At 38.3% G+C, this 13465-nt stretch overlaps 1 protein-coding gene across 9 annotated transcripts in view; it reads right to left on the reverse strand.

Moving 5' to 3' along the window:
- Window positions 1-8215: 8215 nt before the first annotated feature.
- TBK1 (TANK binding kinase 1) overlaps window positions 8216-13465 on the reverse strand; it is a 41603-nt gene continuing 36353 nt past the window's right edge. For 5 of the 9 annotated variants that reach the window (XM_087873186.1, XM_087873180.1, XM_087873181.1 and 2 more), the window contains 2 exons: window positions 11461-11504; window positions 8216-9612 (listed from right to left, as the gene is read on the reverse strand). In XM_087873186.1, the coding sequence (XP_087729312.1) occupies window positions 9596-9612; window positions 11461-11504 (61 nt within the window). In that variant the 3' untranslated portion in view covers window positions 8216-9595. Of the gene's footprint in view, window positions 9613-10711; window positions 11505-13465 lie in introns of those variants that run through there. The other 4 variants (XM_087873188.1, XM_087873183.1, XM_087873184.1 and 1 more) reach the window with 1 other exon arrangement.

A 13465-nucleotide genomic window follows, 5' to 3' on the forward strand; every position in this document is an offset into this window, starting at 1 on the left:
TTGGAGTCTTAGTGGATGATCATTTGAATATGAGCCAGCAGTGTGCAGCAAAGCCTAACCACCTATTATGATGTATAATAAAGCTAAAGTAGTTTCAAAAACTAAAGATAAAATCAAATATTAAATATTGGCTTATCTACCAACAAGAAATTATCCTGATACTCTAGATTCAGCTTTTATTCTGAATCTTTTCAATATACTGCTTTCTTCTTTTCCAACATTTCTGTCACAAATATATTGCAGGTAGTCCTCAACCATTGATTTAATGACCTTTCAAATTTACGAAGTTACTGAAAAAAGTGACTTATGACTGTTTTTCACATTTACGATCGTTGCAGCATCCTCATGGTCACCTGATCAAAATTGAGGCATTTGGCAACTGGCATGTATTTATGACAGTTGCACTGTCCTTGTGCAAATGTGATCATCATTTCCTAGCTGACCTCTGACAAGCAAAGTCAATGGGGGAAGCCAGATTTCCTGAGACACCACATGATTCACTTAACAAATATGACAGAAAAGGTCATAAAATGGGACAAAACTCACTTAACAACTGTCTTGCTCAGCAACAGAAATTTTGGGTACAATAGTGGTTATATGTCAAGGACTGCCTATATTTGAAAATACTGATAAGGAGATGAGTTGGACAAGATGAAGTGGAAATGTATTTAAAACAAACAAATTATGCAGATTGTATTTCTGAAAGCAAAGACATGATTCAAACTAGAAAAATAAAACAATTTATTTCCTTGCATTCTTCTAATTGACTGATAGCGGTAATCAAATTTCTACACTTTTTACACCGATATGCCTGTAATGAAGCACACAATTTACCCTAATACAGTGATGGCTAACCTTTTTGCCATCGCGTGCCAAAAGCGGGGGGAGCGCAGCGAGGTCGTCCACGTGTGCCCATACCCATAATTCAATGTGTTCCACCCCTGTGCATGCACCCCCCCCCACTTTTAGCACATGATGGCACAGTGGGCCCAGTGGGCCCGTTTTTCACCCTCCCCAAGCTCCAGAGGTTTCTAGGAGCCTGGGGAGGGCGAAAACAGCCTTCCCCACTCCTCTGGAGGCCCTCCGGAGGCCGGAAACGGCCCATTTCCCAACTTCTGGTAGGACCGAAAGGCCCAAAAATCAACTGGCCGGCGCACACATGCGCGCCAGAGCTGAGCTTCGGCAATGCTCGCGTGCCCACTGGTACGGCTCTGTGTGCCACCTGTGGCACCCGTGCCATAGGTTCGCCATCATGGCCCTAATATATAAAACAAATATGGGCCTTTATATCTGTTTATATGTATGTGTGTAGGCCCGTGTTTGTGCCTACATGATGATAAAGATAGCAAAACTTCTGTATTTCTGTGTTATTGCATCCACAGGGTGTTGATCAGAAGTCTTTGAGGGGGCCAGTTATACATTTGGAAACAGGACTCAAAGCAATACAGCAGCAGGTTGGTGCACCCTGCTTAAGGAAAACATTACCTGTAATATTGCTCATGTTCATACTAGCCTGGACTGCATATCAATAGGGTTTGATAAAGTGATTGGGATTATTTTATAATGTTATCTGGAACTCATTTCAGCTGGTATACCTGAAGTAGTAAGCATTTTGCTTTGTGGTATAAGCATTGTCATCTTTGGACTGGATCCTTGGTCCTGATCCTGCTTGAACAGCGGGTTGGACTAAAAGACCTCGGGGGTTTCTTCCAACTCTGTTATTCTACTTTGTTATTCCTCTTGAACCTATACAGATAACAGATTCCAATTATCAATGCTTCTTATGGAGAAAAGCTCCTCAGATGGTTTCTCTAGATCTAGTAATATTGGCCAATTAAAACCCATTGCCAATTCCACTTGTTGGGAAAGTAGAGAGTCCATTGGAGAAATGGATTACCCCTTTTGATATAGCTTCAGGCTTAGGTATGGGAATGAAAGAGACATCACCCTATCAACAAAAGTGCGTATAGTCAAGGCTACCGTTTTCCCAGTTGCAATGTATGGCTGTGAAAGTTAGACCATAAGAAAGGCTGAGCGCCAAAGAATTGAGGCCTTTGAACTATGGTGCTGGAGAAGACTCCTGTGAGTCCCCTGGACTGCAAGGCGATCAAACCAGTCAGTCCTAGAGGAGATCAACCCTGACTGCTCCTTAGAAGGCCAGATCCTGAAAATGAAACTCAAATATTTTGGCCACCTAATGAGAAGGAAGGACTCACTGGAGAAGAGCCTAATGCTGGGAAAGATTAAGGGCAAAAGAAGGGAACAACATAGATTGAGGTGGCTGGATGGAGTCACTGAAGCAGTAGGCATGAGCTTAAATGGACTCCAGAGGATGGTAGAGGACAGGAAGACCTGGAGGAACGTTGTCCATGGGTCGGACACAACTTCGCAACTAACAACAACAAATGGGAGTGAAACTAGTTAAGTCCTTCTGATAAATATTAGGAGCTGGATGAAGATTGTTCAATTATTTGAGGATAGTACAACTCTTCTGGGTTTTTTAGATCTCCTGGTGGTGGCTTATTGTACTCTAATGGAGAGAAGGAATAACTTTGAGAAACAGGCAGAAGAGATTCAACCAAGACAATAGTCCAATAAAAGAATTCTGAATCTGGGACAGAAAAGTAATTTGAGAAAGAATCTCAAGATTCTCCCCAGTTCTCATGAAGATAAGAAAGGGTGGAGGGAAGGAATGTATTCACACTTGCAATGGTATTACCGTAACCTTATAATAAAAGTAGCATGAGTATTCATAATTTTGGTTTGTTTATTTTAGGGGGTTGACTGTATCCGTCTTGACCGCCTTCTTTAGGACTGGGAGCAGGAGACACTCTATTTTACAGTGAACTGACTCTTCAAGTGGTCAGTAACGGTTGATGGTGGCAGGTAGAAATGATTACTTCCTTGAGAAAGCTAGGTGAGTAGCTAGTTTGCTCCTGCTTTTTAAATATATACATAAAACTACGGAGAGATTTTATCCTTTGTTTCACAATGAAGTTTTATCAATATGCTGATCATACTTAGTGTACAGCTATTCTGGTTAGAATTGGAGACAAGAGCAGTTTTGGCTCAGTGTGGAAGTCGAATGGGTATAGATGAAAAAATACAAGCTAACATTGCATAATTCCTTGATACTGTTTATTCCAAAATAATCTGGTTGCCTGTTGTTACTACTTTGATTCTGGATAGGATTATATATTTTAAAATAGTGCTTGATGATTTTCCTGGACTTTCAGCTACTCCTGGATTTGCAGGTAGAGACCACAAATAGAAGAAATGTTGCACAGCTATGGCAACAGGTCCTACTTAGGATATTCCAATGCACTTTATAGGAATAGTACTGCCTTTGAAGGAAATGTGGAAGCTGCAATCATTGCAAAATGGGCAAGTTTCCACTATCACATAACACCAAATTTTGACAGTTGCATTGGCTTCTAATAAGAATTTGGGATTCAGTTCAAAGTGCTGAATTTAACCTCTAAAGGATATAAAGAGCATAGCTTTGCTCTGAGGTATCTCTGGATTGTCTCCTTTAGTTAGAATTGTCCCATCGCATCTCTCACCCCAGAAGGAATGCTCAAAGTACCCCACATTGTGAAAATATTAGGGGCAGAAGCAATGTTTTCCCACTGTAGCCTCTTCCTTCTGGAATATAACCTTTTGTTTAGAAATGAGGTTAAAATTTTAACAGCTCTTTGCTATCATTTAAAATGGCCATTAAAATAGTTCTCAGATAAAATGGTCAATGCTTGAGATTATTTATCTACCGGTAGAATGGGTTTTATGGTATAACCCTTTTTACTTTTTAGTGAGATGATGATCTATTTTTTATGTTATAATATAAATCACTTGGAGTCATTTTGCAATGTAGTATATAAAAAGTTGCAAATAGGAATTATAGGATGAAAAAACCCTCTAAATTGTAAAACAATTATATGGTAATTTCATCTTGAGTTGCCATTTATAGGATTAATATTTTTATTACAGCATTTTTTTTCTGACAAAGATGCAGCAAAATCAGAATGCAATGTTTTATTTAAATATCAGTAATGTAGGATGGAATGTACTGACGGCAGAATGCACCAGTTGAATAGTTTTATTTATTTATTACAGTACAAGCATTTGTACATTGTGCAGTCTCAAGAGACTGGCAGCTCATACAGTAAAATACAATACAAGTGTTAAAAGCTTGCTATGCATACTGCAAGCTTCTGGTTAAAATCCTTACCATTCAGTAAACTTAAAACATGTAAAGTAAAACTAAAATCAGCAAAAATCTACATTAAACAAAAAAGCATCCCAAAAGCAGGCCACCAATATTTAAATACCCATCAAAACATGAATATTATCACAATTTTACAATGTGTAAGCTATTTTACAATGCATATTGAAAACCTGACGTTTTCAACCAATGAAAAGATAGTCCTCCACTTATGACCACAATTGAGCCCAAAATTTCTGTTGCTAAGTGAGAAAATTGTTAAGTGAATTTTGCCCCATTTTACCATTTTTCTCGCCACATTTATTAAGCGAATCACTGCAGTTCTTCAATTAGTAACACCATTGTTAAGTGGATCTTGTTTCCTCGTTGACTTTGCTTGTCAGAAAGTCGCAGAAGGGGATCTCATGACTCCAGGCACTGCAACCATCATAAATGTGAGTCAGCTGTCAAGCATCCAAATGTAAATCAGGTGACCATGGGATGCTGCAATTGTCATAAGTGTGAAAAATGGTTGTAAGTCACCTTTTTCAGTGCCGTTATAACTTCAAATGGTGTTGTGGCCCATCAGCGGCCTGTGCAGCTAGTAGCTGATTCCGACAGCGAGGAGGCTGGTATGGTGCTGCGCCAGCAGCCTGTGCAGCTGGCACTCGAGTCAGACAATGAGGAGGCTGGAGAAGATGTGGTGCCAGAGGCAGGGATTCAGCCAGGGCCTTCAGAAGCTCCCTTAAGTGAAGAGGATGAAGGGGAGCATCTTCTCGATGCACGGGCGCACAGAGCTGCCAAAAGGCAGGAGTGGCTCCTAGGAGGAGGTCTCCTCGGAGTAAGGCTTGGGGCTAATTGGCCACTCCCTTAGCCTATTTAAGGAGGAACGCCGACTGAAGCAATTTGCAGGGAACAACTTAGTTCACATACTCTCGTGTCGTCTTGTTTATCTTATCAGTTTCCTGCAAATTGCTTCTGGGCATTCTGACAACCATAGTAAGCTTTCAGTTATTATTCTTTGAATTCTTGGCAGCTGTTAATGCAATTAATTAACAGCCATTGTTGTAAAAGACTGGTTTATTCAGTAAACTAAGGTTTGAACGGACTTTGTGTGTGCTGTGTTCTTTGGGGTCCGTAGCTGGGGCAGAACAAACGGTCACTAACTGAACTGTTCTAAGTCAAGGGCTCTCTGTAGCAGAGTTAAGAATCTCTGAAATGGCCATAACAACAGTCAGTTAACGAGGCAAATTTCAGTCACCAATTTTCAGTCACCAATTATTTGGGAGCTGCTCTAGAGAGAAAACAGAATAGGGTCTAGGACAGCTTGCCATGGTCATCTCACTATGGCTATCTCGCAGCAGCTATCTCACCGTGGCAAACTTGTTGTGGGACAACTTGCCATAGAAAATTCCACGTGGAATAACTCAGTGCAATAAAGGTTATCCTCCACTGTTTCTTTAACATTATTTCCATTGACAAAAATGGAAATTATGTCAAAGAAACAGTGGCAGATAACATTTATTGTGTTGAATTATTACACATGGAATTTTCAGTGGCAAATTATCCTATGGCAACTTGGCCATGGCAAGCTGTCCTGCAGCGAGATGGCTGTATCAACATGGTCAAATCAAGTTGGCCATGGTGAGATGGCTGCAGCAAATTGTTTCATTCCAAACAGAATACAATGGAGAACTAAGAAGTAATACTGTAGATTAAAAGGACAAATAAGGTGCTATGTGGTTCAAGAAAGTGTTTCTGGTCTTTAAGGACAAGTTATAAGGAATCCCCATACAAAGGAAAGGGTGATCATTAAATAAAATTCTTCCCTCCAGAGAATTCATGATAAACTTTACAACTGAAATAAACTGTATTTCACAAAATGTCTTAATTATATTTTTCATACAGATAGTCCTTGATTTACAACAGTTCAGTTAGTGACTGTTAGAAGTTACAACGGCAGAGAAAAAGCTGACTTATGACCATTTTTTGCACTTATGACCATTGCAGCATTCATGGTCACCTGATTTACATTTGGACAGCTGACTCACACTTATGATGGTTGCAGTACCTGGAGTCATGAGATCCCCTTTTGCGACTTTCTGACAAGCAAAGTCAACGAGGAAACTAGATCCACTTAATAACGGTGTTACTAATTAAAGAACTGCAGTGATTCACTTAACAAATGTGGTGAGAAAAATCGTAAAATGAGGCAAAACTCACTTAACAAATTTCTCTTAGTAACAAATTATGGGCTCAATTGTGATCATAAGTTGAGGACTACCTGTACTGGGTCAATATTTCTCAAGCATTATTTGTTAGGTTGCTTGCAGAATATGTAGAAGCAAGGACAGCCTGGCAACAAATAGTTTGCTCTATTATGTTACCCGTAGCTACCTACGATTGTGAAAGTTGGATCTTAAAAAAAGCAAGACAGGAAGAAAATCAATTTGTTTGAGCTGTGGTGCTGGAGAAGGCTCCTATGTATTTCTTAGACAGTAAAGGTGACTAACAAGTAAGTACTGGAGCATATAACACCAGACATGTCACTGGAAGGCAAAATCACAAAACTTCATCTCACTGACTTTAGTCATGTCATGCAGGGCATTCACTGGAGAAAGCAATTATGTTTGGAAGGGTTAGCGGTAAAAGGAAACTAAGGCGTCAAAGAACCCTGTGGCTGAACACTATCAAAATTGACACCAACCAGAACATAGAAAAGCTCAAAGAAGTAATGCAAGATCAGAAGATGTGGAGAAAGAGCTGCCCTACAGAATCACCAAGAATCGGACTTAACTGAATGGATGTCATCATCATCATCATCATCTGCAGGAAGTTTAGAAGGATCCATACCATTCCATTCTCCTTTAACCATAAATGTAGACAGTGAAATTGTGAGCCATATTGGTTGCACTGTCTTTATAGTTAGGTGTCTTTTTTACTTAGTTTTTCAGTAATATCACCAATTATTTGGGAGCTGCTCTAGGGATTGCTGACTTAGCACATGTTAGCTTGAAACACTAGAATAGTTCAAGAATCAGTACTTAAAAGGCTGAGAAACAACTCCATAAGATTGGTATGAGCTTTTCTTACAGTATTTATAATCCAAATGCCTTTATTATTACTTGTAATCATACTACAATTATCCTGTTCTTTCTAGCAAAATCTTTTATTTCTTCTTATTTTTGAGACCAAGTATTAAGGCGAATTCCACAACTTTATAGTCTTGCTATCTCTATCTCTTGTTTATTTTACAATAATTAAATTATATAATTAATAATTTTACAAGCTTATACAATAAGCTTGCACTCCACCAATGTTTTCTTATTCTTGCAACCAAATATTACACAAAATTCTGCAACTTTAAAATCTTGCTATCTTTATCTCTCTCTCAGCTCATGTTTACTTTCATGTAATAAGCTTATTCTTTACCATGTTTCACTGGTTCTTTTTTCTACCCAAACACTCACTGCTTTGTTTGTGAGGAACAAGGTAGTGGTGACGATCTGGAACAGGTTTTATACATATCATGAATTCTGATGTTCAACAAAAAAAAATCTGTTATAAGTAAAGACTAATTTCTAGTTTTTGAAAGCAGATTTTGAAAGTCTTAACTTTTTCTTTCTATAGTATTGTGCGTATGGGAAGAGAGAATATACACTATGTTTTTTAAATGAATTATCTCATCTCTGCATTATATAAAAATTATCAAGAATAAAGAAGAGAAAAAGGATTTCCCCCCCCCCTTTCAGTGTGGGACATGTATGTCCAAAACATCACCCCATAGCAAATATAAGCATTCATTCCAGAAATCTGTACAGCCCAACTAGGGATGGTTAGTAGATGTGTGGAATAGAAGGGGAAAGTCACAAAATCTTCTATAGCATTACAGAGTTCCCATTGTTGGAATAATGACTGGGGAAGGGGAAGGAGGCAAGAAATGCTACTGTTTGACATCATGAAAATTTGCCTCCTGGTTAAAGAAATGCTAAGAAATGTATCATATGGACCTATTTGGGCAATTAATATTAATCTGTTCATTAAATTTTTAGAGCCTCTGAAACTAAAATTATTATTGGATTTAGATACAAAAAATATACTTTGTTTTAAATACAGTATTTACAATTACATATGCATATTTATATAGGCCATAATCAGAAAATAAATATCTGAATGGACAGGTAGAAGACTCTAGTACAGGTTGATTGTCAGCCATCCTTCTTCACGGATTATGACAAGAGAGTAGCATAGAATTAGGGGAGCAGCGTTCATATCTATATAGGTGCAACACCCTCTGAATATCAGGACAAGCACGGAAAGGCAGGTGTGGACCAAGCTGATGAAAGCGGGAGTCTTGGTCCGAAATGGAGTAAAGCGCTGCTTGTCGTCAACAACCAAGCTGAAAAGACAGCAGCAGTTGCAGCTCCTTCTAAGGGTGTCCTAAGTGCTCCTGAGGCTGGGGAACTAGAATCCGTAGCACTTTCATCTTGGGCGCTCCTTGCTTGCTCTCGCTTGTGGAACTTGGGATCCTGCTGAGCTGAGCGGGAAGCATTTTCTCCATCACAGTTCCCACCATACTGTAGATAGGCTGAGCCACTTCAGGAGCTGGTCCAGAAATGTCACTCTTCCTCCAACTCTTGGGATAGCCTACAGTGCCTCTTGTGTGGACCTTCACCATGAACTGGCTCCAGAGCCTGTTCACAGTATCCTTCAGGATTTCTTGCCTGGAGACAGGATTGGTGGCAGGACATCCTTGGCCATGCTCCCACTCAAGAAAATTCAGGGCAGAAGGACCAAAATGTATGCCATTTAAATGCGTCGGGTTGCTCCTTACTTAATACCTGACACTCTGCTACTTAACATGGATTATTTTTGTATTAGGCTATTGAATAGGGCAGTTTTTAACCCACAGGTTAAATCCCACGCAATCTTGTGGTTAGTACTTGAATTACAAGATAGGTGCAGAGGGACATTTACTTTAAGTTTCTGCAGACTGCAATTTTACATATACTGTACACAGACAGCTCCCAGTTGCAGTATAAGCATTATAGCTGTTTTTACACACAAATTGTCTAAAATAAGGGAGATGCTCTTTTCTCTACTATATTTTGGATAGTGAATGTTGTAGTGTTTAAATTAGGCATTTCTGAGCATATTTATCAGTAGAACTAAGCAAACTGAGATTCCACATTTTCTGCAGTGACATTATTACTCAACCAAATCTCACGGAATCTTGTGGTTAAAGCTTATGGCAGCAGATATAGCATAATAATTAAATAGATTTTGCTAGCACAGTTCTCTGCATCTTTCCAGATCTCCACTTTGTTCCCCTAAGACAGAGTTGCATACCATAACTTTGGAGAAAAGAGAGATATTGCAGTGTTGAAAAATGATTCACTCTCTATATTTAGCTGCAACACAAAGATAAGAGTCATAATTGCACTGAATGTTGAAACTATTAGACAGATTTTTCTTCTGTTCAATCATGTTAAAGCATAAGGTTAGAAACCAAGAGACCATGAGGAAGTTACAAAACACAATAATGAAATAATTTTTCTGTATTATTTAACTTTAAAATGCCAAGTGCCAATCTATATAGAAATTAGGTGTTTTGTTTTGCTTTTTATATAAACTCCACTGAAAGAAACACAATGTGCATAAAGCTTCAAGCTAACTAATTATGAAATAGTGTCAAATTAGCTAGTCTGTTCCAGGAGTGACTCAGAACAGATTGATACACCAGCCTTGGATACCTGACAAACAGGAAAACAAGTTATTACTGAAGTCAACATGATGTCATTAGCTTGGTTTGGTTGATCTGCAAGAATTAATCACCAGAAGTGAAACTTTGAACATTTTTGTGGGTTGGAGTCAGAACTATTCAGATTCAACTCCTATAAGACTTAAAAAAAACCCAGTATTTTCAGTGGATCTAAGCATGTATAACCATCCATCTGAATCCAACTCTGTATGTGGGGCATCTACATGAAAAGTATTTGTGCAAACTTCTGTAACTTCTGTTTTATTTTAAGATGGTCATATCTTAATACAGGTAGTTCTTGACTTACGACCAGTTGCTTAATTGTTACATTACAATGAACTTGAAAAGTTACTTGTAATCAGTCCGTGAAGTTATAACTGCCCCACCACTCTTAGTCACATGATCAGGAGCATTTATGACCAGTTTCAGCATCCTGCAGTCACATGAACATGTTTTGTGATGTTTTTTGCGGTTTTGGGCAAAAAATGGCCATTGGATAAATTGGATTTAGACTTATGACCAAATCATTAACTAAACAATTGCATCACTTACTTAATGATCACAGTGACTCATTTAACAATCATCATAAAGACATAAAAATTGAATCTGGTCATTAGATCTATGACTTATAACTAAAATTCTGTGCTCAATTGTGGTTGTAAATTGAGGATTACCTGTATGAATGTAATAAAAAAGGAAACAACTTTCTAATATTTTATTAGAATGTTTGAATGATTGGAATCAATATATTCTCTGTACCAAAGTTGTTTATTATGAATCTCCATGTTATAATGTTAGGGCTAGGATTTAAAATTATATTTAAAAACACATACAACCTTTTTAACAATAAAAATTATCATGATTCATTGAATTTGAAATAGTGTTGTCTTAAAGAAAATAATTTTAAAAGGTTTCAAGTTTGCAATTTATTTGTGATTTAGCAAATTAGCAATTTAGCAAATGAAGGCTGAATTTAGCTCTAAGTGCCAATTAGAAAAATTACATTTTTAATAAAGTATCAGCACATCTAGAATAGGAATGATTTTAAAATCCAAAAATATTTCTGTCACTGGTGACAAATGTATATTCACAACAAAACGGGAAATTCTAGATTATCATTACTGAGATTTTATTGAAATTATTTAAAGGAAACCCTCATCATTTTTTAAAGAACATGATAGTTCAAAAGGCCACAATTTTTCCAGTAACACTTACAAAAATGAAATAAGAACTTTTAAAATTATGTCAGTGTACTCAGAATCGCCACAATATGCTGCTACACATATTTATATAGGGGAAAATCTTGATGTTATGGAAAATGTTAAAACTACTTTTAACATTACCAAAACATAAAGTCTACATATTTACAGTATATACATATTTACATATTTCTGTTAAATACTGAGGGAAATGCAAAAAGAGAATATTCTTTTTGCATATAAAAGTTCTTGCTGTGCAAAGTCAATAAAGCTATAATGGTAAATATATAGCTACATACAATCTACATTTCGCGGGCCACCATCCATTGTCAAAGCACCAAACCTAAATTAAAAAACACAATTCAGTTATTACCAATAACACTATGCTAAATATTACATAACTTAGCTTTTAGACTATCTTAGAGATGTAACCGCAAGGTTATAAACAAAGTAATACCTAAAGTGAGGCAAAGCTTTGAAAGAAATATTGTGCTTTAAGATGGTAAAGGATGTGGATATTTGATGGATTATCTGCTGTTTCTTGCTTTGAAGAAGCAAGAATCTGCTGTTTCTTGTTCTAAACTTTCTGTTTACATGTGAACAATGTTGGGAAAAGTTGACTGACGACTCCCACAAATCCCCATTCTGCCATAAGCAGAATTCCCATGACTGTTAACACTTCAACAAACCTTGCCTAGGAAGAACATCGGGGGGTGGGTGGGTGGGAGGCAGTGTGGCCACTTTGTTGTTTGCTCTCACTGCTAAAATTGATTCAGGAAGGTTTGTTTTTTTTAAAAAAAATTCCAGATTGATTTTCCTTGGGTGATATTCTATATTTCCATCAATCCATCCGATTTTACTGCTATTCTGTCCTATCAATCTATTGGTTTACAGTACAAATTCTGCGTTTTGCTGGCTTGCACTTCTTATGCTATTCATCCCCCCTTTATGTTCGTCCTACTTCTCAACAATTTTAGAAATAAAACATCCAGAAATAAACCATCTTTACACTATTTGTTTCTCTGTTTTGTCTTAGGTTGTAGTGGACTGAGATAGTATGCTTGTGTATAAACACTTTAGGTCAGTGTATTATATCTGTCATAGTAATAATATACATCTCAAATGCATTTTTTAAATAAAAAGTTGCACATACAACTTGTGCAACAGTCATTAAAGAGGCTAACACTGTCAATGAACGGGCAGCCTAGAAAAGCATTTAGTCAGAGAATGGCACATTCTCTGAATTTTAGTAATAGCTTATATTTTAAAAAAGTTGCTGTTATTATTTAGAATCTGACCCATTCTGCACTGATTTATTCTTTCCATATTTCTGCTATATTTGCCAAAAAAAATTACATTCCATAAAAAAAATATAAAGAACTACAGAGAACTTTCCCATTATAGCATATGCTTGAAACTTGGTTGAATCAAAGTTTGACTCAAATATTGCCATTTTTGAATCTTGAATTCAAATTGAACTGTGATTGATTTATATATCTCTAGTTTATAAAGCACTGATATTTACGAGATGTCTTACTACCGTTTCCCTGAAAAGAAATATATCCCAAAATAAGCCCTAGCATGTTTTTATGCATGCACCTTATATAAGCAGTACTCCCAAAATAAGCCCTAATTAAGAGCCGGCTGGCCAGTCTGTCTGGTTGCTCGTGGTGTTGCAGCCATGAGGTGAGGTGGGGTGGAGCTGCCCCACGCGTCTCGTAACGGCTTACCTCAGGGCTCCTGCAGCCAGGCTATCCATGCCTTGACACCTGCCTCGCAGCAGCAGCAGCCATGTGCAGCAGGAGCTCATGTGGCCGCTTCTTCTGCTTGCTCACTGCCACAATGGAGCAGGAGGCCAAGTGGTGGGTGGTGCCGCAGCCGCCAAGATGAGGCAGTTGTTGGGGTGTGGATGGCCTGGCTGCAGGGGCCCTGAGATAAACCGATACGGGCACATGGGGCAGTTCCACACCAACTTGTATCGTGCCCAAAGCAACAGCATATCACTCAGCCTCCTGCTCCATTGTGGTTATGAGCAATCAAAAGAAGTGGGCCAGCAGCCATGCGGAGTCCTGCTGGATGGGGCTGTTGGAGCTATTGCCACAAGGCAAGGCAGGTGTTGGGGCCTGGCTGTCCTGGCTGTGGGGAACCTGAGGTAAGCCAGTGTGGGGCAGCTCCATTTCCCTGAGTCACGGCAGTGGCACTAGCACACCACATGGCCTCCTGCTCTGCTGAGAGCAAGCAGAAGAAATGGGCCTCTCATACATGGGGAAAAAAAGTCATCCCCCCAAAGAAGAAAAAAGAAAA

The sequence above is a fragment of the Pantherophis guttatus genome, chromosome 7 (assembly GCF_059756535.1).
Source record: "Pantherophis guttatus breed Tessera chromosome 7, ASM5975653v1, whole genome shotgun sequence".
In the NCBI taxonomy this organism is placed as follows: domain Eukaryota; kingdom Metazoa; phylum Chordata; class Lepidosauria; order Squamata; family Colubridae; genus Pantherophis; species Pantherophis guttatus.